Consider the following 23,986-nt stretch of genomic DNA (forward strand, 5'->3'; position numbering starts at 1 on the left):
TTCCCCTTATCATTTTGGTTGCCCTTCTCTGTATCTTCTCCATCTCAATTATATCTTTTTTGAAATGCGGCGACCAGAATTGTACACAGTATTCAAGGTGCGGTCTCATCATGGAGCGATACAGAGGCATTATGACATTTTCTGTTTTATTCACCATTCCCTTTCTAATAATTCCCAACATTCAGTTTGCTTTTTTGATCACCACAGCACACTGAGCTGACAATTTCAATGTGTTATCCACTATGACACCTAGATCTCTTTTCTGGGTAGCAACTGCTAAGATAGAACCTAACATTGTGTAACTAAGGCAAGGGTTATTTACATAGAAACATAGAAATGACGGCAGAAGAAGACCAAACGGCCCATCCAGTCTGCCCAGCAAGTTTCGCACTTTTTTTTTTCTCACATACTTATGTTTCTCTTGGCCCTTAGTAACCCTTTTGGTTCTATTTCCCTTCCACCCCCACCATTAATGTGCAGAGCAGTGTTGGACCTGCATCTAAGTGAAATATCTAGCTTAATTAGTTAGGGGTAGTAACCGCCGCAATAAGCAAGCTACACCCATGCTTATTTGTTTACCCAGACTATGTAATTCAGTCCTTGTTGGTTGTTGTCTGTATATAGATCCACTTTTCTTCATCCCCCCTGCTGTTGAAGCAGAGAGCTATGCTGGATATGCGTGAAGTATCAGACTTTCTCCCCTGCCGATGAAGCAGAGAGCTACGCTGGATATGCATTGAAAGTGAAATATCAGACTTTCTCCCCTGCTGTTGAAGCAGAGAGCTATGCTGGATATGCATTGAAAGTGAAATATCAGACTTTCTCCCCTGCCATTGAAGCAGAGAGCTATGCTGGATATGCATTGAAAGTGAAGTATCAGTCTTTCTTCCCCGCCGTTGAAGCAGAGAGCTATCCTGGATATGCATTGAAAGTGAAGTATCAGTCTTGCTCCCCTGCCGTTGAAGCAGAGAGCTATGCTGGATATGCATTGAAAGTGAAGTATCAGACTTTCTCCCCTGCCGTTAAAGCAGAGAGCTATGCTGGATATGCATTGAAAGTGAAGAATCAGTCTTGCTCCCCTGCCGTTGAAGCAGAGAGCTATGCTGGATATGCATTGAAAGTGAAGTATCAGTCTTTCTCCCCTGCCGTTGAAGCAGAGAGCTATGCTGGATATGCATTGAAAGTGAAGTACCAGGCTTATTTGATTTGGGGTAGTAACCGCCATAACAAGCAAGCTACTCCCTGCTTTTTTGTAAGTGCAAATCCTTTTTTCCACATTTCCTCTTGCCGTTGAAGCTTAGAGCAATGTTGGAGTCGCATTAACCGTGTGTATGTTTATTGAATAAGGGTATTATCTCCAGGCAGTAGCCATCGTTCCCGTAAGCCACCCCCTCTTCATTCACATCCTCTAGACCAGTGATGGCCAACCTTTTGAGCTCAGTGTGTCAAAATTCATTAAAAAAAAACTGAGCATAACTCGGGTGGTGTGTCACTTCTAGAAAAATCCATAATTTTGTGATATTTGTAGCTCTAATTAATAACAAAAAGTAATAATTTTAATATATGTTCTGTATTTATTAATAAAACAAAAACAAATAATTCTTTACCTTACCTGCTTAGTGACTTTTTTGTTGCTGAATTTCATTGGCTAAATCTTCAATTGAAGGTTGGTATTTCGTACACTTCAAGTCCAAGCAAGCGTTACAAACTTCATCTGTCAGTCGGTTTCTTTTATTGGCTCCCATTCATTTTCTCACACGCCCTCCCCATCCCCCAGGCATGCACACATTCATTCTCACACACACACAGAGACCCCCAGGAAGGCACCAATTCATTCTCACACACACATGTGCACCACACAAAGGCTGGCACCTATTCTCACACATACAAACCCCAGGCAGACTCCCATTCATTCTCATACACACCCTCCCCACCCCCCAGGCATGCACACATTCATTCTCACACACACATACACCACACACAGGCAGGCACCTATACTCACACATACAAACCCCAGGAAGACTCCCATTCATTCTCATACACACCCTCCCCACCCCCCAGGCATGCACACATTCATTCTCACACACACATACACCACACACAGGCAGGCACCTATTCTCACACATACAAACCCCAGGAAGACACCCATTTGTTCTCATACCCACACACACCCTCAGGCAGACTCCCATCCATACACATGCACACACTAAAGGCCTCTCTCTCATTCCTCTGCTGCCACTGTCACTGCTGCCACGTGGCTATTGGGGAGGTGCTGATTGCTGCTATTGGCACTGAAGCCCATTCTGCTGCCTCCTCTGTGCAGGCCCCGTGGGTTTCCACTTCCTCCATGCTGATCTCGTACATTGTGAGATCCATAGAGAAAGTGCTACTCTTGCACATTCCCAAAGATTACATGTGCCAAGCACTAAAAAGTAATTTATTTATTTTTATCTTTGCTGTCTGATCTTAGTTTTCTAATCGGTTGGTCACAGGCTTTTTTTCCCACCTTCCCTTTCTTAATTTTTTGCCAATTCCTTTTATATTGTCTTTTTTTCTGTTTCTTTTCTCTCCATCTTCTTCCCTCAAACACACAGTCAGGTTCTCATTCTCACATGCATTTCTCTCTCTCACACACACACATACTCTCACTGTCACATGCTGTCTTGCTCAAGCAAAGACTCTCACTGTCACATGCTGTCTGACTCTCACACACACAGGCTCTCTCTCACTCCCACATGCTGTCTCTCATACAATCATTCATACACACAGTCTCTCAATGGCACATGCTGTCTGACTCACACACACACAGGCTCTCTCACTCCCACATGCTGTCTTGCTCAAGCACAGGCTCTCACTGTCACATGCTCTCTCTCACACACAGAGAGGCTCTCACAGGTAGTCTCTGCAAACATTCAGGTCCTCACTCTCACACACAATCTCTCAACTCATCTCATACACGCACACACACACCCTCTACAGACCCTCACAGCCTCTCTCTCACCTCTGGGCCTCCTCTTCGTGGGTCGCTGCAGGATGGGCTCTGCAGCAGCCCTGATCTTCTCGGGCCACGGCGGCCCTGCTACCAGGCCTCTTCCTATTCTCGGGCCGCTGTGACTTGGAATTCGTAGCGGCCCGTAAGCACAAGTGCTGCTCCTCTTCTGCATGCGCTGATGCTTCTCTTACAGAGAAGGGCTACCAAAATGATAAGGGGAATGGAACAACTTCCCTACGAGGAAAGACTAAAGAGGTTAGGACTTTTCAGCTTGCAGAAGAGACAGCTGAGGGGGGATATGATAGAGATGTTTAAAAAAAAATTCCCGATAGTCCATGAAACGCTGCGTGTGTCAGCAAAAACGTCTTGGCGTGCCACCTCTGACACGCGTGTCATAGGTTAGCCATCACTGCTCTAGACTTTATGGATCCACAGAGTTTATCCCACGCCCCTTTGAAATCCTTCACAGTTTTAGACTTCACCACTTCCTCCGGAAGGGCATTCCAGGCATCCACCACCCTCTCCATGAAGAAATACTTCCTGACGTTGGTTCTGAGTCTTCCTCCCTGGAGTTTCAAATTGTGACCCCTGGTTCTGCTGATTTTTTCCAACGGAAAAGGTTTGTTGTCGTCTTTGAATCATTAAAACCTTTCAAGTATCTGAAAGTCTGTATCATATCACCCCCAGCTCCTCTTTTCCTCCAGGGTGTACATATTTTTCCCTATGTGCATCACTTTGCACTTGTTCACATTAAATTTCATTTGCCATTTGGATGCCCAATCTTCCATTCTTGCAAGGTCCTCCTCAATTCATCACAATCCACCTGAGATTTAACTACTCTGCATAATTTTCCGCAAATTTGATCATCTCACTCGTCGTACCCCTTTCCAGATCATTTATATATATATTGAAAAGCACTGGTCCAAGTACAGATCCTCAAAGAGCTTCACTATTTACCTTTTTCCACTGAGAAAATTGACCATTTAATCCTACTCTCTGTTTCCTGTCTTTTAGCCAGTTTGCAATCCACAAAAGGACATCATCTCCTATCCCATGACTTTTTAGTTTTCTTAGAAGCCTCTCATGAGGAACTTTATTGAACGCCCTCTGAAAATCGAAATACACCACATCTACCGGTTCACCTTTATCCACATGTTTATTAACCCCTTCAAAAAAATGTAGATTTGTGAGGCAAGACTTCCCTTGTGTAAATCCATGTTGGCTGTCTCCCATCAAACCATTTCTATCTAAATGTTTTGTGATTTTATTCTTTATAACGGTTTCCATGAATTTTCCCGGCACTGACGTCAAGCTCACCTGTCCATAGTTTCCTGGATCACCCCTGGATCCCTTTTTAAATATAGGTGTTACAGTGGCCATCTTCCAATCTTCAGGTACATCAGATGATTTTAATGATAGGTTATAAATTTTTACTAATAGTTCTGAAATTTCATTTTTTTAGTTCTTTCAGAACTCTGGGGTGTATACCATCTGGTCAAGGAGATTTACTACTTTTCAGTTTGTCAATCAGGCCTACCACATCTTCTAGGTTCACCGTGATTTGATTCAGTCCATCTGAATCATTACCCATGAAAACCTTCTCCAGTACGGGGATCTCCCCAACATCCTCTTCAGTAAACACTGAAGCAAAGAAATCATTTAATCTTTCCGCGATGGCCTTATCTTCTCTAAGTGCCCCTTTAACCCCTCGATCATCTAATGGTCCAACTGACTCCCTCACAGGCTTTCTGCTTCGGATATATTTTAAAAAGTTTTTATTGTGAGTTTTTGCCTCTATGGCCAACTGCTTTTCAAATTCTGTCTTAGCCTGTCTTATCAATGTCTTACATTTAACTTGCCAACGTTTATGCATTATCCTATTTTCTTCTGAAGGATCCTTCCCCCAATTTTTTGAATGAAGATCTTTTGCTAAAATAGCCACTTTCACCTCACCTTTTAACCATGCCGGTAATAGTTTTGCCTCCACTTTTCTTAATGAATGGAAAACATCTGGACTGTGCTTCTAGGATGTTTGTTTTAAAAAAAAAAAAATGTCCATGCCTGTTGCACACTTTTTACCTTTGTAGCTGCACCTTTCAGTTTTTTTCTAACTATTTTTTTCAATTGATCAAAGCTTCCCTTTTGAAAGTTTAGCACTAGAGCCATGGATTTATTTACTGTCCCCCTTCCAGTCATTAATTCAAATTTGCTCATAATTATAATCACTGTTGCCAAGTGGCCCCACCACCGTTACCTCTCTCACCAAATTCTGTGCTCCACTGAGAATTAGATCATAAATTTCTCCCTCTCGTCGATTCCTGAACCAACTGTTCCATAAAACTGTTTTTTATTCCATCCAGGATCTTTATCTCTCTAGCATGCCCTGATGTTTCACTTACCCAGTCAATATTGAGGTAATTGTAATCTCCCATTATTACCGCACTACCAGTTTGGTTAGCTTCCCTAATTTCTCTTAGCATTTCACTGTCCATCTCACCATCTTGTCCAGGTGGATGGTAGTATACCCGTATCACTGTAGTCTTCCCCGACACACAAGGGATTTCTACCCATAAAGATTCAATTTTGTATTTAGTCTCATGCAGGATCTTTATCCTGTTGGACTCTATGCCATCCCGGGTATAAAGCACCACCCACCCCTCCACCAAGATGTTCCTCTGTCATTGTGATATAATTCTTTCCACCATTTCTCACAATTCTCGTGTGATTTAACAAGTTTGATTGATTTTGTATCATCAGCAAATCTGATCACCTCACTTGCTGTTCCCATCTCTAGGTCATTTATAATATGTTAAACAGTGATCCCAGTACAGATCTCTGGAGCACACCGGTAGTTACCTTTCTACACTGAGAAAACTGACCATTTAGCCTTATTCTCTGTTTTCAGTTCTCAATCCACAAAAGAACATTGCTCCTATCCCATTACTTTTAAATTTCCTCGAGTCTCATTCACGAGGTACTTTGTCAAACGCTTTCTGGAAATCCAGATACAGAAATGGAGAGGACAAAAATAGTAAATGAATTCAAAAGGACTTGGGATAAACACTGCAGATCCCTAGAGGTTGGAAATGAAGGAAAGAGTGCATAGGGGTAACCTGCACGGAGAGGCAGTTATAACCATAAGCAGCTTGTTGGGCAGACTGAACGGCCATTTGGTCTTTATCTGCCGTCATTACTACATTACTATATCAACTGGCTCATCTTTAGCCACATGTTTTTCATGCCTTCAAAAATAATGTACTATTTCAAAATACCATCACAACACTCCGAAGATAGCTCTAGCCTAGTATATTATTTTGACAGTGAGACCTCATATATTATGGCGGGCTATTAATTCGTTTGCCCTTGAACGCCAATATCTATAATGTGCGGTGATATAATTGTGGCTTCACCGTAACAAAATGTTATAATCATCGGTCTCTCTGGCAGAGAGACCGATGATTATAACATTTTGTTACGGTGAAGCCACAATTATATCACCGCACATTATAGATATTGGCGTTCAAGGGCAAACGAATTAATAGCCCGCCATAATATATGAGGTCTCACTGTCAAAATAATATACTAGGCTAGAGCTATCTTCGGAGTGTTGTGATGGTAATTGGCAGAGAGACCGATGATTATAACATTTTGTTACGGTGAAGCCACAATTATATCACCGCACATTATAGATATTGGCGTTCAAGGGCAAACGAATTAATAGCCCGCCATAATATATGAGGTCTCACTGTCAAAATAATATACTAGGCTAGAGCTATCTTCGGAGTGTTGTGATGGTATTTTGAAATAGTGCGTTAGAAGAATCCATCAGAATTTTGACAGTTGTAATTTCAAAGTTCAAAAATAATGTAGCATATTGATGAGGCAAGACTTCTCTTGGCTTCATCCCATTAAAATATGATTATATGTTCAGTAATTTTGTTCTTTATAAAAGTTTCAACCATTTTTCCCAGTACTGAAGTTGGTCTTTCAATCAACACCACTTTGTTCTTTAACCAGGGACTGAATACTTTTAAAGCGCTGAAGACTGCTCTCAGCTCTAGCTGATTTATATGGAGTAACCTCTTTTATGGGGGCCAAGTTCCTTGAGAACAAACTTTTTCAGATGAGTTCCCCATCTGATGGTTGGAGGCATCTGTGATTACCATTTTTGAAGTTGAATTCTCGCCTAAAATAGTGCTTTCAGTTCTGGAGGCCATCCCCAAGGTTGGTGACAGCTGGTTTGGTTCGAGACTACAATGTCCCAGAAACCAAATGGCTTGGTACCAGAAGGTTGGTGATAATTGGGTACGGGTCCAGCAAGGCCAAAAAGGATCTAGTAGGCTGGATGTTCTGGCAACAACTTTATTACTTTTGGTAGCATTTTGGAATACTACAAAGCTGGAATATATGATATAGGGGAGTGGAAGAGTGCAGGGTGTCAGATTAAGTATGGGATCTTGTATTCTTGTATGCTCATCTATCCAAGATGGCAGAGAACCAATGAGGAAGAAAACAAAAAAATGATTTGGATAAAGAGCAATATCCTACAAGCAATGAAGCTTCTAAGACTAGTAGCTTGGATAAATCATTGAAATGTGGACAGGAAGAATTGAGATGACTGGATGGGTACACTTACTGCAAGCTGCTGTGGTTTGGAAAAATCGACTCCCAACAAGTATGGCTCCATGTCCCCTGTACAGACAGAAAAAGAAGACATTTGTACAATTCAAAGAACTGTGCATTTACAGCCTCTTTGCCACATTACAAATAGGAAAGTGCATAACTTCTGTCAACTTAAATCTCACAACGGCCATGCACACATCCTGTGCAGTCAAATCCATGTAGAAGACCATGCATGCTTTGCACATACACAGCATGAGCCACATGCCCAGTCCTGCTCAGAGATGGCCTCATGGAAGCAGCATTCTCAAGGACGTTCAGTCCTTAGTATCTCTCTTGATAAAACCAGGTAGTGCCAAGTATGAATGATCTTTGATAATTTCAACATCTAGCTGCCCCTTGCCACCGGCTTCCATTCAAGAGTGGACTCTTATTGTCTCTTGCTGTTGATCTATTCTCCTATCCATTGCTGAGGTCAAACTTTGAGCTTGTAACTCTCCTTTTTCCCTTCCCTATTCCGTCCAAGACTTTGCTTTCTCTTTTGTGTCAATTTTCTTCAGGTCATTCTTCTTCTGGTCTGACCTCCCACAAAATTACCTGTAACCAACCATCCAACTCTGCAGCACTGTACCCTGACTCCTGCCCAATATCCCCTTTTGTTAAAATATTTTGTTGCCATCTGATTTTGTTAACGAGTCACACAGTCCCTAGTTTACTGGAGTTCAGAGGTAGAGTGCAGCAATTTTGTGCCATATTTGCATAAGTTAACATATGAAATGTAAGGAGAAATTTAATCTTAGCTGTTAATTTCCTTTCTTTGAATCAATGGATGCTAGATCAATCCACATGCATGGATTTATGCCAATATGCCAGCAGATGGAGAGAGAGGATTACAACTTTTTTTAAAACTTTATTTGCATATAAATTTTAATTAAATATACCAATATTCGAAACAGAAAAAAACAAGAAGCACATATACAATAAAACAGGAAGAAAAAAATATACATGCAATTAGTTTGTTATACATCCATCAATGAGACCAGCATTAACAGAGCGCCAAGAGAAAAGTACCTAAGGGTCTCAAAGTCAAACAAAAGGAAATATGTTAATTGACTTCTGATTGCTCTACCTTAAATCATGTTACAGCGAACCCTAATGTGGCTCATGGTTGACCTGTCACTGCTGCCTTAGAGGCCAAGAAAAACCTAAATTGGGATGGCTCAAAGAAAATCTGCTTAACTGTGGCCAACACAATAATACGTTTACAAGGAAAACAAAGCAAGTGGCACCAAGAGCCAACACCTCAGAATGCATAGACAGAAATGTCTTTCCCTCATTAGCATAGCTAAATCAGGACAATTCCAAACTTTGTGCCCTTTGAACACTTGAGTTTCGAAAATACAGACAAAAGTATAGAGTTCCAATCTTGGGAGTCTACAAAGGTAACTATAATAGGGAGTTCTTCCAGATACTTCATCTGTAGATCTCTCCAGGAAGCCAGGTAAGTCCAAATTATCAGTAGAGATATCCATTAAGTTCCCCTTCTGCCACTGACTGCCCTCCCCCCCCCAAGCTTCTCAGTGGGAAGATAAAAGATCTTGCTAATAGGGTACAAAACCCCTGCAGGGTATGCAAATCAGCCAAGTAAGTCTTGAAACGCTCCAAAGAGGAGAGAAGGGAGATTATAGAAAAATTCAGTATTCATAAATTCAAAACTTTAGCTCAGTTTTGCAAGTTCTCCAACCTCCGGTGAACCTTTTGTTGATCCTATATCAGAGCCGCCTGGACCGACCATCTGTATAGTAGAAGTCTCCACCCTGCCTTCCTGGGCTTGAAACCAGGATGAATGTCTTCAGTGAGTAACGCTAAAGACGTATGTTCCAATGCAACCATCACACTCCAGATACTACCCAAAGTAACAATGAATTTCTCGCATTTCACTTAATAGCTGCACTATCCTCCAGGGGACTGCAGACATAGCACTGCCCACAGCTCCTGCACTCGAATCAGGGGAACCAGCTCCAGGCTCCTGGTATAGATGCTGCTCTCTTTCTCGCAAGATCCAGCGCTCAGACCTCCTCAGATGACAAAGCCTGATCTCCACTAACAGGGATCAATTCCTGCGCCTCTTAACGGGTGCCAGCTTATGAAGCCTCAGCCTCCTGCAGACCAGCTGCCCTACTGCCAGCAAGACCGGAATCTGATGGGTCAGCAGGTAAAGCTCAAGAATGCTCAGACGTGAGGTTTGAGGGGATCAGAGGACTTCCCCAAACAAGACCCTTTGCATTTTACCATACTGAAGTAAAGAAAAGAGAACTTAATACAGGAAACTGAAGCAAACAAACTCCAGACCTCATGCACAAATGTCTAGTCCTCAGCTGCCATCTTGGGATCATTACGTTTTACTGATATCATTATAAGGAGAGGTGCAGACTAAGCATTTGCCAGTATCCTTATGTTAAAACAATGGAATGGAGGTGTCTCCTAGAAACTTTGAAAAAACAGAAGAGAACCCCTCCCAGAATCCCACTAGGGATTAAGAAGGGAAAGGAAGAGAGAAATAGGAGCCAGAATAGGAAACAAGAGAATCTTTGGGTTCCCTACAAAAGAGCGACCTTCTAGAAGGTGAAGCACAGCCACTGACTTCCCGACAGGGATCCGGGCTGGTCTAGTAGGATTCAAGGAAAAGAAATCAACAGACAAGTTAAATTTCCCCTTCCTTACCATTCTGCTAGACCAGTCCAGACACATGGGAAGGAGCCAAACCCACTCTAACTCAGTTGGAAAGGATCCAGGAACACTCGGAAATCCAGCCCCAAACTCTGTATCTCCTTGGCCTTTCATATCTAATGTGTAATGTTTCATAAATATCTCATCTGCAGAATCTGTAAGCTGTAGAGACATGGTGATGGAATCCACAAGGAGAGGCACGATATCAGATCTTGTACTTACAAACCAAGACAGCGCCTCTAATGTCTGGGTAGGAGACCACCTAATTACCAGTGATCATCATAAGATATGATCTGATAACAGACAAGATGGAGAAAAGTCACACGAAGATCAATGCCCTGCATTTCAAAAATACAGACTTTAATAAAATGGGGCGGTACCTCAAGGAGGAGCTTGAAGGCTGGGAGAAGATAGGTGAAGCAGAACAACTGTGGGTCCAACTAAAAGGAAAAACCTTTACATAAGAAAAGTATAGAAAAGAAAGGGGAAAAGGAAACATGGTTCTAACAAGAGATGGCTGAAAAAAATAAAGGCAAAAAGAGCAGCATTCAAAGAGTGCAAAGGAACACAAAAAGGAGAACACAGCGAAGACTACCTGGTGAAGCCGGAAGAAATCAGGACAGCAAAAGTTCAAGATGAAGAAATGATAACAGATACCCTGTCGGGTGACCCGGTCGCCGAAAAGGTCGGTGCCAGAAGGCTAATTAAATCTGCTGGCTGAAATTTTGGTGGGCCTATGGCCTGTGTGGTGCACTCTGAGCAAGGCAATCCTCCCCCTTTATAGCAGCTGGAGAAGGGAAAGGATCACTGCTTGCAGGATGCAGACAACGCGCTGTGTCTACCTCAGTAGTCAGGAGCCGCAATTCAACCTCAGAAGAGCCACATGCGGCTTGTGAGATGCCAGTTAGCCACCCATAACAAATTACTGCTAGCAACGTTTTTATGTGGTGAGCAGCCTTCCTGATAATCCAGACAGTGCTGCTTGAATGTGCTTTGCTTTTGGACTTGGCCGTAGAAGCAGTCCTGACCTTTATCCCTAATGTCAGTGTATCAGTACCCCAGTCCATAAAAATCAAGGTCCAGCATTGGCTGTCGTCTGAATCCAATACCCCTTCCCCCCTCAAAGCATACAATGATACTGTAGTTGTGTCAAAAGCATCAAGGCTAAGTGATTAAGGTTAGTAATGCCCCAGGCCTTCTGGTTCAGGGTACTGCCTGCCATTAAATGCAGGTTACCCCCAGGCACCCTCTTCTTCATATCAAGCCTTTATGGATCCACAGTGTTTATCCCACGCCCTTTTTAATTTGTTTACTGTTTTCACCCTCACCGCCTCTTCCTGAAGGGCATTCCAGGCATCTGCCATCCTCTCCATGAAAAAATATTTCCTTATGTTGATTCTGAGTCCTCCTCTTCATTTTGTGACACCTAGTTCTACTGTTTCCTTTCCAACAGAAAAGGTTCAAAGTTCGTGCACCACTAAAACCTTTCAGGTATCTGAAGGTCTGTATCCTATCTCCCCTGCACCTCCTCTCCTCCAGGGGGTACATATTCAGGTCCTTCAGCTGCTCCTCATAGGTCTTCCAATACAGATCCCCCACCAGTTTGGTCGCCCTTCTCTGGACCGCCTCCATCCTGTCTCTGTCCCTTCGGAGATACGGTCTCCAGAAATGAACACAGTACTCCAGGTGAGGCCTCACCAAGGACCTGTACAAGGGCATCACAATCTCCTTTTCCTTACTGGTTTTTCCTCTCTCTATGCAGCCCAGCATTCTTCTGGCTTTAGCTATCGCCGTGTCACATTGCTCTGCCCCCTTCAGATCACAGGACACTATCACCCCAAGGTCTCTCTCCCAATCTGTGCACATCAGTCTTTCATCTCCCATCACTCTTTTGGATTTCCCTACCCCATATGTATGACTCTGTACTTCTTGGCATTGAATCTCAGCTGCCAAATCCTCGACCAGTCTTCAAGTTTTCTTAAATCACTTTTTATTCTCTCTGCTCCTTCAGGCGTGTCCACTCTGTTGCAGATCTTAGTATCATCCGCAAACAGACAAACGTTACCTGCTATCCCTTCCACAATGTCGCTCACAAAAATACTGAATAGAACCGGCCCCAAAGCTGATCCCTGCGGCCCTCCACTTGACAAGTTTCTCTCTTCAGAGCAGGTTCCATTTACCATTGCACGCTGTCTCCTGTCAGGCAACCAGTCTGCAATCTACCTTGGTGTCTAGCCCCAAGCTTCTCATTTTGTTTACGAGTCTCCTATGCAGGACTGTATCAAAAGCTTGAAATCCAAGGAAATCACATCAAGCGCTCTTCCCTGATCCAATTTTTTTGTCACCCAATCAAAAAAAAATCAATCAAATTTGTCTGACAGGACCTTCCGCTAGTGAATCCGTGCTGCCTCAGGTCACCAGACTGAAGATAGTTTATTATATTTCCTTCAGCAGAGTCTTCATTAATCTTCCCACCACAAAGGTAAGGCTAACCGGCTTATAAGATCGAATGGAGAAAGGGCCATGCATGGAGAAAGATGAGGAAAAAGCAGAAACATTAAACAAATACTTGAGTTTGGTGTTCACTAAACACAACTCTAGAAGATTATCATTACTGGCTGGCAAGAATACGGATGGATGCGGGGTAGATACCATCCTATTTACAGAGGACAGTATTTGGGTGAAACTAGCAATTCAGAGTGGACAAGGCCATAGGGCCAGATGAGATACATCCTAGAATACTAAGGGAGCTCAGAGAGATACTGGCTGGGCAGCTGAATGACCTGTTCAATAAATACTTGAAGATAGGAGTGGTATTGCAAGACTGGAGAAGAGTGGTAGCAGAGAGGAGTCTGGGAAATACAGACCAGTTAGCCTTACCTCAATGGTGGGACAATTAATAAAGACTGTCTGAAGGAAAGGATAGTGAACTATCTACAATCCAAGAGTTGCAGGATCTGACACAACATGGCTTCAGCAGAAGAAAGTCATGTCAAGCAAATCTGATTTTTCTGAATCGGGTGACTACAGAATTCAATTAAGGACAAGCACCTTGATTTCAGCAAAGCTTTAGATACAATCCTGCAAAGGAGGTTCATGAATAAAATGAGAAGCCTGGGAGAGTCCCCAGAAGTGATGGAATTTATTACAAATTGGTTAACTGACAGACAACAGCAAGTAGATAGTAAGGAGAGAAGAGTGATAAGTGGAGTGCATCACCAATCAGTTCTGGGTCCAGTCCTCTTCAATAACTTTGTGAGCGATATTATGAAGGGATTAGAAGGTAAATTTTGCCTTTTTGCAGATGACACTAAGATCTACAACAGAGTGGACACATCTGAAGGAGTAGAGAGAATGAGAAGTAAACTAAGAAAGGTTGAAGGTTTGGCAGCTAGAATTCAATGCCAAGAAGTGCAGTCATGAATTTGGGGTGCAGTAATCAAAAGGAGCTGTGTGTGATGGGAAACGAGAGACTGGTGTGCATGGACTGAAAGAGAGACCACAGGATAATAGGATCTAAAGTAAGGGAAGCAATGTGACAAGTGATGACAAAGCTAGAGGGATTCTGGGTTGCACAGGGAGAGGCATAACCAGCAGGAAAAAGGAGGTGATTATGCCCTGTATAGGTTGCTGGTGGGGCTTCACTTGGAGTACTGTGTTCAGTTCTTGAGGTCACAACTCAGAAAGGACAGAGACAGAATGGAAGTGGTCCAGAGAAAGGCACCCAAAATGCTGTGGGGAATATGATACAGACTTGTAAATTCCCTAAGTAAACTTGATTAATAGCAGGTAATGGACTTCTCCTCCAAGAACTTATCCAAACCTTTTTTAAACACAGCTACACTAACTGCACTAACCACATCCTCTGGCAACAAATTCCAGAGCTTTATTGTGCATTGAGTGAAAAATAATTTTCTCTGATTAGTTTTAAATGTGCCACATGCTAACTTCATGAAATGCCCCCTAGTCCCTCCTATTATCCGAAAAGTGTAAATAACCGATTCACATCTACTCGTTCAAGATCTCTATCATATTCCCCCTCAGCCGTCTCTTCTCCAAGCTGAACAGCCCTAACCTCTTCAGCCTTTCCTCATAGTGGAGCTGTTCCATCCCCTTTATCATTTTGGTCGCCCTTCTCTGTACCTTCTCCATCACAACTGTATCTTTTTTGAGATGCGGCGACCAGAATTGTACACAGTATTCAAGGTGCGGTCTCACCATGGAGTGATACAGAGGCATTATGACATTTTCCGTTTTATTAACCATTCCCTTCCTAATAATTCCTAACATTCTGTTTGCTTTTTTGACTGCTGCAGCACACTGAGCCGACAATTTTAAAGTATTATCCACTATGATGCCTAGATCTTTTTCCTGGGTGGTAGCTCCTAATATGGAACCTAATTTCCAAAGCCACATCTTGGGCTACATTTGTGTATAAGGATGTAACATCCATCGATACCACGAATACAGATGTTGAAGAAGCTTGAAAATGTATCTCTTCAACATCCTGTATTCATGGTATCGATGGATGTTACATCCTTATACACAAATGTAGCCCAAAATGTGGCTTTGGAAATTATCGGGGAATTTTTGAGTCTATCAAGGCATACTGCCAGAGTTCCTCTCAATTTTATCATGAACCTGGCAAAGTTAGTTCTCAAAAACAATTATTTTTTCTTTTACAATAATTTCTATTTGCAAATCCACGGTATTGCCATGGGGTCTTCAGCAGCACCCTCCATAGCTAACCTAGTTATGGATTGATTGGAACGTATGCAAATTTATAGATCCCCTAGGTTTGCCAACATCTCATTTTGGGTACGTTACATTGACGATTTATTATTTTTCTGGACATCAGATGAAACATCCTTAAATAATTTTTTGGAGTGGATGAACACCATCGATCAACACTTAAAATTCACATCACAATTCAGTCAAAATAAAATAGTGTTTTTGGACATTCTCATCTCAATTGAAAATAAAGCCATTCACACATCAGTTCATCACAAACCCATTGAAAGAAACAATCTACTTATGTATCATAGTTGTCATCCACGAGCGTTTAAAAATGGACTACTGAGGCGAGAGACTCGTACCTGCAGTCCCCTGATTCAGCCCGGAACACAGCTGAGAGGCCCACGTGAACGTGAGGGGAGGAGCCGGAGCGCATTGAAAATCGGCGCGGCAGAGCTGATACAGGCGAGAGACTCGTACCTGCAGACCCCTGATTCAGCCTGGAACACAGCTGAGAGGCCCACATGAACGTGAGGGGAGGAGCCGGAGCGCATTGAAAATCGGCGCGGCAGAGCTGATACAGGCGAGAGACTCGTACCTGCAGTCCCCTGATTCAGCCCGGAACACAGCTGAGAGGCCCACGTGAACGTGAGGGGAGGAGCCAGAGCGCATTGAAAATCGGCGCGGCAGAGCTGATACAGGCGAGAGACTAGTACCTGCAGTCCCCTGATTCAGCCCGGAACACAGCTGAGAGGCCCACGTGAACGTGAGGGGAGGAGCCGGAGCGCATTGAAAATCGGCGCGGCAGAGCTGATACAGGCGAGAGACTCGTACCTGCAGTCCCCTGATTCAGCCCGGAACACAGCTGAGAGGCCCACGTGAACGTGAGGGGAGGAGCCGGAGCGCATTGAAAATCGGCGCGGCAGAGCTGATACAGGCGAGAGACTCGTACCTGCAGTCCCCTGATTCAGCCCGGAACACAGCTGAGAGGCCCACGTGAACGTGAGGGGAGGAGCCGGAGCGCATTGAAAATCGGCGCGGCAGAGCTGATACAGGCGAGAGACTCGTACCTGCAGTCCCCTGATTCAGCCCGGAACACAGCTGAGAGGCCCACGTGAACGTGAGGGGAGGAGCCGGAGCGCATTGAAAATCGGAGCGGCAGCGGCGCCCCACCGCCGCCGGTGCGCACGGCTTTGTCCGGCTTAGTCCGGAGCAGGCCGAGCAGGGGAAGAAGGCCCGATCTTGATGGCTGAGCCTTTTGGACGCAAACAACACCGGTAAATCCCTATTTTCAATTATTTTGTTTCCTGATTAACAATGCCTGCTAAACGTAAAGGGAAGGTAAGGGTATTTCCCACTGAGCCCTTACCCCCCCTGTTGCAATTGGAAATAGACAGATTTATGCAACAATTAGATTTAAAGGGCACCAGTGACTCTGTTGGTAGCCTTCTGGTAGAAGAACGGGAGACTGCCCAGGAGGAGGTTTCCCTAAGCCCTGTTATGCGTCTTCCACCAACCCAACCCCTTCCCAGTGAAGTAGCAGCAGCGGTATCCACCGAAGTGGTTGGTCAACCGTTAGCTTCAGAGGGAGCTACTGGTGTAGTGGACTTGGTAGCTGAGAGTTTGGATAAAGCAGCAGGAATGTCTGCTGAGTGTCAACAGGATCCCTCTCATTTGGATCATCTAGTGGAAGTTAGGCCAAAAACATCCAAACCTGAAATGGTTACTCTGGCCTCAATATGGGACTTGGTCAGTGGACTAAACGAGACTGTCAACAGATTGGAGAGTAAGATAGATACTGTATCCTCAAGGTTAACACAGCAGTATGTAGAAGTACAACAACAAGTAAATGAGATTGATGTTAGAATGGATTCATTGGAAGGGAATATCAGATCTATACAGGCTGTTAATGTAGCATTGATTAAAGATCAGGCTTTGTCCTCTAGGAGACTAGAATCTATTGAAAATAGTACTAGACAATTAAATTTAAGAGTAACGAACTTCCCTAGAATAGCAGGAGAAATCCCATATGTTTCCTTCAAGAGATATTTAACTGAAGTTTTGGGTTTCACTGAAAGTAATATGATATCGATAAATTCATGTTTCTTTATAAAAAAGAGAACTTCTGGATTAGTAGTTTCTGTTCCGGCTAACTTAACTAGTTTCTTGGAAAATTCAGAGGTTCAAGTTTTGGAGAGAGAAACTTTAATTCCCTGTACGTACCAGGATCAGTCCAGGACACCTGGGTTGTGACTCCGCACCAGTAGATGGAGACAGACTAAAACTTGTGGGCGGAGCCATATATGCCCCTGTGCCAGTCACAGCCCCTCAGTCTTACTCTGTCTTCAGTAGGTGGTGCAGGTCCAGTCACAGCCCTGTCGGGCCTGATTCTGGTTCTTAGTCAGGTTCGCTTTTTGGGGTTTTGTTTTTGTTTTGTCTATTAGACCTTGGTTTTTTACTGTAAATTGGGGTTTTTGTTTAATTTGGTTACTTTAGTCCCGGTTGCCCTACCTCCCTGGGGAGTTGTGAGGTCCTGAGGGGACTACCCTCCCCAGGTTGAGGCCGCTGCTAGGGTTGAGGACCCGGCTGGGCTAGTAGCAGCGTCAGGGGTGACACCGGGGAGCCCGGTTCACTCACCCCTGCAGGACATAGGGCTTTTCAGCACCTGGGACAGCGTTTTTTCTTATTAAAAAAAAAAGGTGTTTTTACTTTTGTTTTCAGTCTGCCCTCCGTTCCTTGGCGTTGCGCTCCGTTCCGCTCGAGGGGGGGCGTCTTCGGCAGGGGGGAGGTCGCCGATTTTCGCCCCGTTGAATTTTTGTTTTTATTCAGCGTCCCTCAGTGCTTTTCGGCGCGTCTTTGGTTTCCCGCGGTTTTTTGCAATGCCGCGCGGCTCGCAGTGCAGGGCCTGCGACTCGGCACGCGCGCATCTCTCCCGGGACGGCCTTTGCTCGGCCTGCGTCCCGGGAGACGAGGGATCGTCGGCGGCTCCTCGGGGGGCCCGTTCCCGGGTCGCGCGATCGCCGTCGCAAGGGGGGGGGGGGGCCCCTGATAGGCCTCTTGACCCGTTCCCGGTCAGCGCGGGAGTGGCGGCCATTTTGTCTACCGGCCGGGTAGTTTCGCGGGAAACGGTGGGGGCCTCGGTTTTACCTCCTACGCTTTCCCCGCAGCGGGGTGCGGCGGTGGAGGTCCCTTCAGAGGGGCCCCAGTCCCGGGGGCATTCGGAAAGCGACGCAACGGATTCGGGCGAGTTTTCTGAAGATTTGGCGCTTTTGCTGCGCAAAGTTCTCCATTATAAGCGCAGCAAGCGCAGACGGGGGGACGCCTCGCGTTCAAGGGTCCACCGGTCCCCGCCGCAGAAGAAGATGGCAAGGAGGGTGGCGAAGACCACCCAGAGCGCGGCCCGGGGCAAACGGCTTCCCCGAGGGGTGCCGCAGGACTCGGATTCCGAAGATACCTCCGGGGCGGACACAGAGGCCTCCGAGGAGCCCCTGCCGGGGGCCAGGACGGCAGCAGCAGATGGCTCGGCGCAGCCCAGTACAGGTAAAGGAGCGCAGGCCGTCGACGGGGATGACCCCAAGGTGGTGCGTCTGTTCCGCAGAGAGGAACTGTCGCCACTCATTCCGGCCATTCTCCAGGAGCTGGGGATTGAGGCTCCTCCGGTAGTGGTCCGCCAGGAGGCAAATATGGATCCTGTTCTGCTTGGGCTCACAGGGCCGGCGGTCATTTTTCATTTTTTCATCCACGGATATCTTCAAGGAATGGGATACTCCGGAGTTAGGTCTGAAGGTCAGCAAGGCCATGGACAAACTTTACCCTTTGCCGGAGGACGCGCTAGAGCTCCTCCGACTCCCAAAGGTGGATTCGGCAGTGTCAGCTGTCATGAAGAGGTCCACCATCCCGGTCACGGGAGCGACAGTCCTCCGGGATATTCAACACCGTAAGTTGGAGGTTCAACTCAAAAGAATTTTGAGGTTTCTGCCCTAGGGGTGCGTGCTGCCAGTTGCACAAATTTTGCTATGCGTGCTAGTCTGCGCTGGGCTCAAGTCCTGCAGGCGAATGCGGGTCTCTCTTCAGAAGAGGCTTCCCAAGCAGACAGATTGGAGGCGGCCATTGCCTATGGCGCTGATGCACTCCATGATCTTTTGCGCACCTCAGCTAGGTCCATGGTGGCAGCGGTGTCGGCACGTCGTCTCCTTTGGCTGCGCAATTGCGCAGCGGATGGCTCTTCCAAGGCTCACCTCGGGGCTTTGCCTTTTAAGGGGACATTGCTGTTCAGCAAGGAGTTGGACGATTTGATGGTTTCCCTGGGGGAGAACCGAGCGTTTAAGCTGCCGGAGGATAGGACCCGGTCGAGATCTTCCTTTTCAGGCAGAGCCCGGTTCAGGGCACCCAGGAAGTCTAGGCCGCAAAGATCCTCTGGAACCTCGTATAGGCCGTCTTCCTCTCGGAACACCCAGTGGCAGCAGTCCTTTCGGGGCAAACGTTTTGGCCGGCAAGGAGGGGCCCCGTCGGGTGCGGGGTCCAAGCCTTCGCAATGAAGTTCGGCCGGCCCATCCCTCGTCGCGTCCTCGGCACGCTGTTCCAAACGTGGGGGCGCGTCTATCCTTATTCCTCGAGGAATGGGCCAGCGTGACGTCGGATCAATGGGTCCTCGACGTGATAAAACATGGCTACGAGTTAGATTTTGCTCGCATCCCAACAGACAAATTCCTGGTCTCACCCTGCAAGGATCCCAAGAAGAAGGCGGCGGTGCTAGATACCATCCAAAGACTAGAAAGACTGGGAGCCATCTCGCCGGTTCCGGCCGCTCAGTACGGCAAGGGCCGGTACTCCATTTACTTCATAGTCCCCAAGAAAGACGGCACTTTCCGCCCAATTCTGGATCTGAAAGGAGTCAACAGATGCCTTCGAGTCCCTCACTTCAAAATGGAGACCATTCGGTCAGTGATCGCGTCAGTGCGTCCCGGCGAATTCCTGGCGTCCCTAGATCTCACAGAAGCATACCTTCATGTGGGAATTCAACCAGCGTTTTCAGCGGTTTCTGAGGTTTGGCATTCTGGGCAGGCACTTCCAGTTCCGGGCGCTTCCGTTCGGCCTGGCGACAGCGCCTCGGACATTCACGAAAGTGATGGTGGTCGTGGCGGCGCAGTTGCGGCGGGAAGGCCTGCTGGTTCACCCTTACCTCGACGATTGGCTGATCCGGGCGAAGTCTCAAAGTCTGTGTCGGCAGGCGGTGGCCAGGGTGTTACAGCTCATGCAGTCCCTGGGCTGGGTGGTCAACTTCAACAAGAGTCATCTCGAACCCTCTCAGTCCTTGGAATATCTTGGAGCCCTGTTTGACACGAAGCGAGGCAGTGTGATTCTCTCGCAGGAACGGATATGCAAACTGCAGTCTCAGGTGCTATGTCTTTTGTCGCTACACCGGCCACGAGTCTGCGATTACCTGACGGTTCTGGGGTCTATGGCATCCACGCTGGCGTTAGTCCCTTGGGCGTTCGCTCATCTATGGCCGCTGCAGTCCTCATTGCTTTCCCGCTGGAAACCGGTTTCCGAGGATTTCTATCTACCTCTACCTCTCGAGGGGCAGGCGCGATCCAGCCTGAGCTGGAAGTCGGTTCAGGGTCTGTGGTCAGAGTCGCGGACCCAGTGGTCTATCAACCGGCTGGAGACCAGAGCGGTCCGTCTGGCGCTGCAAGTTTTTCTACTCCTCGTGAGCGGACAGGCGGTCCGGGTATTGTCGGACAACGCTACCACCGTGGCTTACATCAATCGCCAGGGAGGGACAAGAAGTCCTCTAGTGGCGGAGGAGGCGCGGCTCTTGATGCTCTGGGCAGAACGGCATCTCAGCCATCTCGCGGCTTCCCACATAGTGGGAGTCGACAACGTCCAGGCGGATTTTCTCAGTCGTCACCGCTTGGATCCCGGAGAGTGGGAGTTGGAGGACGAGGCGTTTCTCTTCATTCGCCGGATTTGGGGAACGCCCCACATGGATCTGATGGCCACCTGGCACGACGTGAAGGCTCCGCGATTTTACAGTCGACGTCGCGAAAGGGGAGCAGAAAGAGTCGACGCGTTGGTGCTTCCCTGGCCGGTGGATGTACTTCTGTATGTGTTCCCACCGTGGCCCATGATCGGAAAGATCCTACGGCGCATAGAATTGCATCCATCCAATGTGATCATGGTGGCGCCGGAGTGGCCACGCCGTCCGTGGTTTGCGGACCTGGTCCAGCTGTCGGTGGCCGCACCCCTTCGTCTACAGGAATTCCCGGGGCTCCTTCGTCAGGGCCCCGTCTGTTTGGAGGATGCGGCTCACTTTTGTCTCGCGGCATGGCTTTTGAGAGGTATCGGTTGAAGAGAAAAGGCTACTCGGATGCGGTCGTTGCTACGTTGCTGAGATCCAGAAAACAGTCTACGTCCCTAGCTTATGTTCGGGTCTGGGTAGTTTTTGAGGAATGGTGCATGGAGCGGGGCCTAGACCCCACTTCCGCTTCTATTCCCGATATTCTGGCTTTTCTCCAGGCGGGGCTCGCCAAAGGTTTAGTGTGTAATTCCCTTCGGGTTCAAGTGGCGGCGCTTGGCTGTTTGCGTGGTAAGGTCCGGGGGGTCTCTCTGGCTCTCCACCCGGATATCTCCCGCTTTCTTAGGGGGGCTAAGCACCTCCGTCCTCCGTTGCGGCCCCCTTGCCCGTCTTGGAACCTTAACTGGGTACTCTCAGCCTTATGCTCAGTGCCGTTTGAGCCCCTGAAACGTTCTACGCTCAAGGATCACACCTTGAAGACCGTATTCCTAGTGGCGATTGCATCGGCCCGTCGTGTCTCAGAATTACAGGCGTTGTCCTGTAGGGAGACCTTCTTGCGCATCTCCGATTCGGGGGTCTCCTTGCGGACGGTTCCCTCCTTCCTTCCTAAGGTCGTGTCGTCGTTCCATTTACATCAGTCAATTGAACTTCCCGCTTTCTCGGTTGCGGAGTCTTCGGACCCGAAAACAAAAGTCTTGAGAAAACTAGATGTGCGGAGGTCCCTGCTTCGCTATCTGGAGGTTACTAATCCGTTTCCGGTGACGGATCATCTGTTTGTGTTAACTTCGGGTCCAAAGAAAGGTGCTGCGGCGTCCCGCACGACAATTGCCCGTTGGCTCAAGGAAGCCATTGGTTCTGCGTACATTCTGCGCGGAAAATCGCCGCCGGTGGGTCTTCGGGCTCATTCGACACGGTCTCACGCTGCGTCTTGGGCGGAATCTTCTCAGGTGTCGCCTCAAGAGATTTGCAGGGCGGCTACCTGGAAGTCGTTGCATACCTTCTTTAAACATTACCGGTTGGATGTTCAGGCTACTGAAGCTGGGGGTTTTGGAGAGAGGGTACTCCGAGCGGGACTCTCTGCTTCCCACCCTCGGTAAGTTAGCTCTGGTACATCCCAGGTGTCCTGGACTGATCCTGGTACGTACAGGGAAAGGAAAATTAGTTTCTTACCTGATAATTTTCGTTCCTGTAGTACCAAGGATCAGTCCAGGATCCCGCCCGCAGTGTTGCGCTATAGTAACGAAGAGTCCGCTCATTATTTTTTTTCAGTACGCTGATCCTTGTTTATTCGCTCTCCCGGTTGGGGAGTCTGGTTCCTGTAGGGGTGTTGGTTTTCTTTTCCCTACCAAGTTGTATGGTTAGCTATGGTTGCCTTTTGGCTTTTGTCTACTTTGACATTACGTATGACTGAGGGGCTGTGACTGGCACAGGGGCATATATGCTCCGCCCACAAGTTTTAGTCTGTCTCCATCTACTGGTGCGGAGTCACAACCCAGGTGTCCTGGACTGATCCTTGGTACTACAGGAACGAAAATTATCAGGTAAGAAACTAATTTTCCTTTGTTTCCTTAGTAACTACAACAGATATAAGTTCACTAATGAGGACTTACTTTCAGAAATTTCCAACAACATATTTGGGACAAAATGTAAAGATATTCCCTGATCTTTCAGTAATTACACGTCAAAAAAGGAAAAAATTTCTTGAATTAAGACAAAAAGTGTTGTCATTAGGGTTTTCTTTTACCCTTAAATACCCATGTAGCTGTGTTCTTAAAAGAGGAACAGAATCTTTTGTTTTTACACAGGTGGAATATCTAATTCAATTTGTTGAATCTCGTGTCCCAGTTACCTCGTCACCTGTTGAATCTTGAAATACAGGGAGTGAAAGTATATTAATTGTTAGGTGGTTGGTTAAACAAATCTATGGTTTTTCCTTTTTCTTTTCTAGATTTCTTCTAAAATCCAAAAGTGCTTTGATTAATCTGTTTATCTTAAAAATATTGTTTCAACAAAATTATTTTCTATTTTCCAACTAAAGGTGTATAAGTTTATATCATAAGAATGAATTTGTTGTTTAATAGTTGGAATTTATCAAATTGCTAAACATTGAATAATGTATCTTGAATATTTCATATTATGTAAATATGAAAATTATAAATAAATAAATAAAAAAAAAATGGACTACTAGTAAGTCAATTTTTTCGTATAAAAAGATTATGTTCCAGTGTAGATGAATTCAAAGCACAATCGTTTGTGATGGCAAAAAACATTTTTCAGCGGGGTTATCCCCAGCATTCAAGATATATAAAAGATCCCAAAGGGAGGAGCACAAAGAAGCATATTTGAATCAACTGAGGGAGACAAAGAAATTAATCAAGTTGGCAAAAAGTCAAGCGGAAGAGAGGATTGCCAAGGAGATAAAAAATGGTGACAAAACATTTTTCAGATACATCAGCGAAAAGAGAAAGGTCCAAAGTGGTATAGCAAAATTGAAAGGTGGTAATGATCAATGTGTGGAGAGTGACGAAGAAATGGCAGAAATATTAAACGAATACTTCAGCTCTGTGTTCACTAAAGAAGACCCTGGAGAAGGACCATCTCTACACAACAAG

The 23,986-nt window shown here is 46.0% G+C and overlaps 1 protein-coding gene across 1 annotated transcript in view; it reads right to left on the minus strand.

Annotated features, from left to right (window-relative positions):
- DLST (dihydrolipoamide S-succinyltransferase) overlaps nucleotides 1-23,986 on the minus strand; it is a gene marked incomplete at its 5' end in the record, with an annotated part of 166,900 nt that overhangs the window by 120,561 nt on the left and 22,353 nt on the right. Inside the window, one exon of the mRNA XM_029598424.1 lies at nucleotides 7,629-7,684. Coding sequence (XP_029454284.1) covers nucleotides 7,629-7,684 — 56 coding nt within the window. The remainder of the gene's footprint in view (nucleotides 1-7,628; nucleotides 7,685-23,986) is intronic.

The sequence above is a fragment of the Rhinatrema bivittatum genome, chromosome 4 (assembly GCF_901001135.1).
Source record: "Rhinatrema bivittatum chromosome 4, aRhiBiv1.1, whole genome shotgun sequence".
Lineage (NCBI taxonomy): Eukaryota > Metazoa > Chordata > Amphibia > Gymnophiona > Rhinatrematidae > Rhinatrema > Rhinatrema bivittatum.